The sequence below is a fragment of the Oncorhynchus gorbuscha genome, unplaced genomic scaffold (genome assembly GCF_021184085.1).
Source record: "Oncorhynchus gorbuscha isolate QuinsamMale2020 ecotype Even-year unplaced genomic scaffold, OgorEven_v1.0 Un_scaffold_1484, whole genome shotgun sequence".
Lineage (NCBI taxonomy): Eukaryota > Metazoa > Chordata > Actinopteri > Salmoniformes > Salmonidae > Oncorhynchus > Oncorhynchus gorbuscha.
The window spans coordinates 3,976-7,500 of record NW_025746250.1 but is presented as its reverse complement, the minus strand read 5'-3'; the positions used below and the strand labels follow the sequence as shown (position 1 = coordinate 7,500).

Below are 3,525 nucleotides of genomic sequence, written 5' to 3'. Positions count from 1 at the left end.
AGGCTAGGCGTTCAGGTTACAGGTTAAGGGTTAAGGCTAGGCGTTAAGGTTACAGGTCAAGGGTTAAGGCTAGGCGTTAAGGTCTTCATTCAGCAGTGAGAGTTACAGGTCTACCTGGACTGGACCTCCTGGTTCTGCTTCTTGAGTTCATGGATCACCAGACTCTTGCCTCTCAGCTCTTGCTTGATGCGATGGTATCTTTGCTGTTGATACATTCAAATAATACATGATCTTTCTTATCTTCTTAGTAAAAGCTGATGAGTTAACTTTCCCCAGAGTGCAAGAAAGTTAGTCTTAGCTCGTGTGTTTCGTTGTTTTGTTGAGAACATCAACAGGTCACTATGGAAACCATTACCAGAGTCATGCTGAAGCTACACTGTAAGTTATTACTGTAGCTGTAGTAAATGATTGCAGCAAAGGCATGTTACCTCAGGTCTGTTACCTCAGGTCTGTTACCTCAGGTCTGTTACCTCAGGTCTGTTACCTCAGGTCTGTTACCTCAGGTCTGTTACCTCAGGCATGTTACCTCGTCTGTTGTTACCTTGTCTGATTACCTCATGTCTGTTACCTCATATTACCTCATGTCACTGTTGTTATTTGTTACATGTTTATATTACTCAGACTGTGTGTGTTATCTCATGTTGTGTGTTATCTCATGTTGTGTGTTATCTCATGTTGTGTGTTCTCTCATGTTGTGTGTTATCTCATGTTATCTCATGTTGTGTGTTATCTCATGTTGTGTGTTATCTCAGGTTGTTTGCTCTCATGTTGTGTGTTATCTCATGTTGTGTGTTATCTCATGTTGTGTGTTATCTCATGTTGTGTGTTATCTCATGTTGTGTGTTATCTCATGTTGTGTGTTATCTCATGTTGTGTGTTATCTCATGTTGTGTGTTATCTCATGTTGTGTGTTATCTCATGTTGTGTGTTATCTCATGTTGTGTGTTATTTCATGTTGTGTGTTATCTCATGTTGTGTGTTATCTCATGTTGTGTGTTATCTCATGTTGTGTGTCATCTCATGTTGTGTGTCATCTCAGGTCTATATGCAAATAACCATTGCTATATATGGATCTGTGCCATTCACTTTGAACTGGACTGTGTTTACAACATGAGTGGTCGTGAGTAGATGTGTTTGATTTGAGACCAAAGCGAGAGCTGTATGTAGCACGTGTGCACATTTTGTTCATATTATTTTCTAGTTAGTGAGTTATTAGCCCAGTTCAAGATCATTTGTAGTCGTCAATAGGGGAGTGATTGCTTTCTACAAGACCACAAAAAGTGTACATTTCTAGCCATCTTTTAAAAGCCAGTCAGGGAAAGAGATTTTGTTTCGTCTTAAAGGGGAAGTGTTGTATTTTGAGACATGCTTCAATAATTTGCCTGATTCTCTGTAATAATGGTATGGGAATAATAATGCATTTTATTGTGTAAAGTGGTGTCGTGCATCAAACAACACAACAACATTGTCAGTCAAACAGGTTCAGGTCAAGTCCAGCAGGTTTTATTCAAACGTCTCATGGAATGTAGACCTACACTGAACACCACACATTGTCTGCTACTGTAGGCTGAACGATAGAACAGACATTTCCATGTTTAAATGTTATGGGATACATTTTCTGTTTTTGATGCTAGGCCACTCTGGTAGGCCTACAGACATTATGATCAAATAGCTACAGTAGCCGACCTGACCCCTGTTAAAACTGTAACTTAAAGAGGGTAGAGCCTCAGTGTTCACAGTAAACACGCGCTGGAAGTTGCACAGAATTTTAACAACGTTCAAGTTCGCGCTCAGCAGACCTGAAATTTGCCCCCAAAAATGTGAGGGAACATTGATGGTGAGATGTTCTATAGTGATCTGATATGATGTGTTTTACCTCAGCCCTGTGGCGGTCCCTGGACTTCTGCTCTCTCTCATCAGCTTTGATCTGAGTCAGACAGCTGAGGGTGTGGAGCTCCTCTCTGTGTCTGTGAGACTGTCTCATCAGCTCCTGTTCCTGTTCCACACACTGTACTATCAGCTGGGTCTCCACCTCCGCTACTGGTTGCTATGCACACACACACAAATGCATATATGAATCAAAACACACACACACACATATGAACACACACACACACAAACATATACTGTCTCACACACACACACAACACACACAACACACACACAACAATACATCCTAGTATTAATGTCTGCACACACACAACACACAAATGCATATATGAACAACACACACACAAATGCATATATGAATCAACACACACACAAATGCATATATGAACAACACACACACAAATGCATATATGAATCAACACACACAAATTCCTACACAACACACATATGCTTTATTACCACACACATGAACACACACACAAGTTTCTCACACACAAACACACAAATTCAAACATATGCTTTATTACCTGATGAATCAAGTTTCTCTTCAGCTTGTCCACTTCTAACTGTATCTCCTGTCTTGTCTTCAGAATTCTGTCACTTTTGGGTTTGACATCCCTCTGTAACAACAACAACCTCTCCTAGTATTAATGTCTCTATAACAACAACCTCTCCTAGTATTAATGTCTCTAAACAGATATGACCTGTCTCTATAACAACAACCTCTCCTAGTATTAATGTCTCTATAACAACAACCTCTCCTAGTATTAATGTCTCTATAACAACAACCTCTCCTAGTATTAATGTCTCTATAACAACAACCTATCCTAGTATTAATGTCTCTATAACAACAACCTCTCCTAGTATTAATGTCTCTATAACAACAACCTCTCCTAGTATTAATGTCTCTATAACAACAACCTCTCCTAGTATTAATGTCTCTAAACAGATATGACCTGTCTCTATAACAACAACCTCTCCTAGTATTAATGTCTCTATAACAACAACCTCTCCTAGTATTAATGTCTCTATAACAACAACCTCTCCTAGTATTAATGTCTCTATAACAACAAGTCCTATATTAATGTCTCTATAACAACAACCTCTCCTAGTATTAATGTCTCTATAACAACAACCTCTCCTAGTATTAATGTCTCTATAACAACAACCTCTCCTAGTATTAATGTCTCTAAACAGATATGACCTGTCTCTATAACAACAACCTCTCCTAGTATTAATGTCTCTATAACAACAACCTCTCCTAGTATTAATGTCTCTATAACAACAACCTCTCCTAGTATTAATGTCTCTAAACAGATATGACCTGTCTCTATAACAACAACCTCTCCTAGTATTAATGTCTCTATAACAACAACCTCTCCTAGTATTAATGTCTCTATAACAACAACCTCTCCTAGTATTAAGTCTCTATGTCTCTATAACAACAACCTCTCCTAGTATTAATGTCTCTAAACAGATATGACCTGTCTCTATAACAACAACCTCTCCTAGTATTAATGTCTCTATAACAACAACCTCTCCTAGTATTAATGTCTCTATAACAACAACCTCTCCTAGTATTAATGTCTCTATAACAACAACCTCTCCTAGTATTAATGTCTCTATAACAACAAC

General features: G+C 38.4%; 1 protein-coding gene across 4 annotated transcripts in view; it reads right to left on the bottom strand.

Moving 5' to 3' along the window:
* LOC124023036 (coiled-coil domain-containing protein 146-like) overlaps positions 1–3,071 on the bottom strand; it is a 25,692-nt gene extending 22,621 nt beyond the window's left edge. For 2 of the 4 annotated variants that reach the window (XR_006836653.1, XM_046337613.1), the window contains exons 1-3: positions 2,418–2,607; positions 1,877–2,047; positions 115–203 (exon numbers count right to left, since the gene is read on the bottom strand). Coding sequence is in view for 1 of the 4 variants with exons in the window: in XM_046337613.1 (XP_046193569.1) it covers positions 115–203; positions 1,877–1,984 (197 nt within the window). In the remaining 3 variants the exon portion in view is untranslated. Of the gene's footprint in view, positions 1–114; positions 204–1,876; positions 2,048–2,417; positions 2,609–3,026 lie in introns of those variants that run through there. The other 2 variants (XR_006836654.1, XR_006836655.1) reach the window with 2 other exon arrangements.
* Positions 3,072–3,525: the final 454 nt, after the last annotated feature.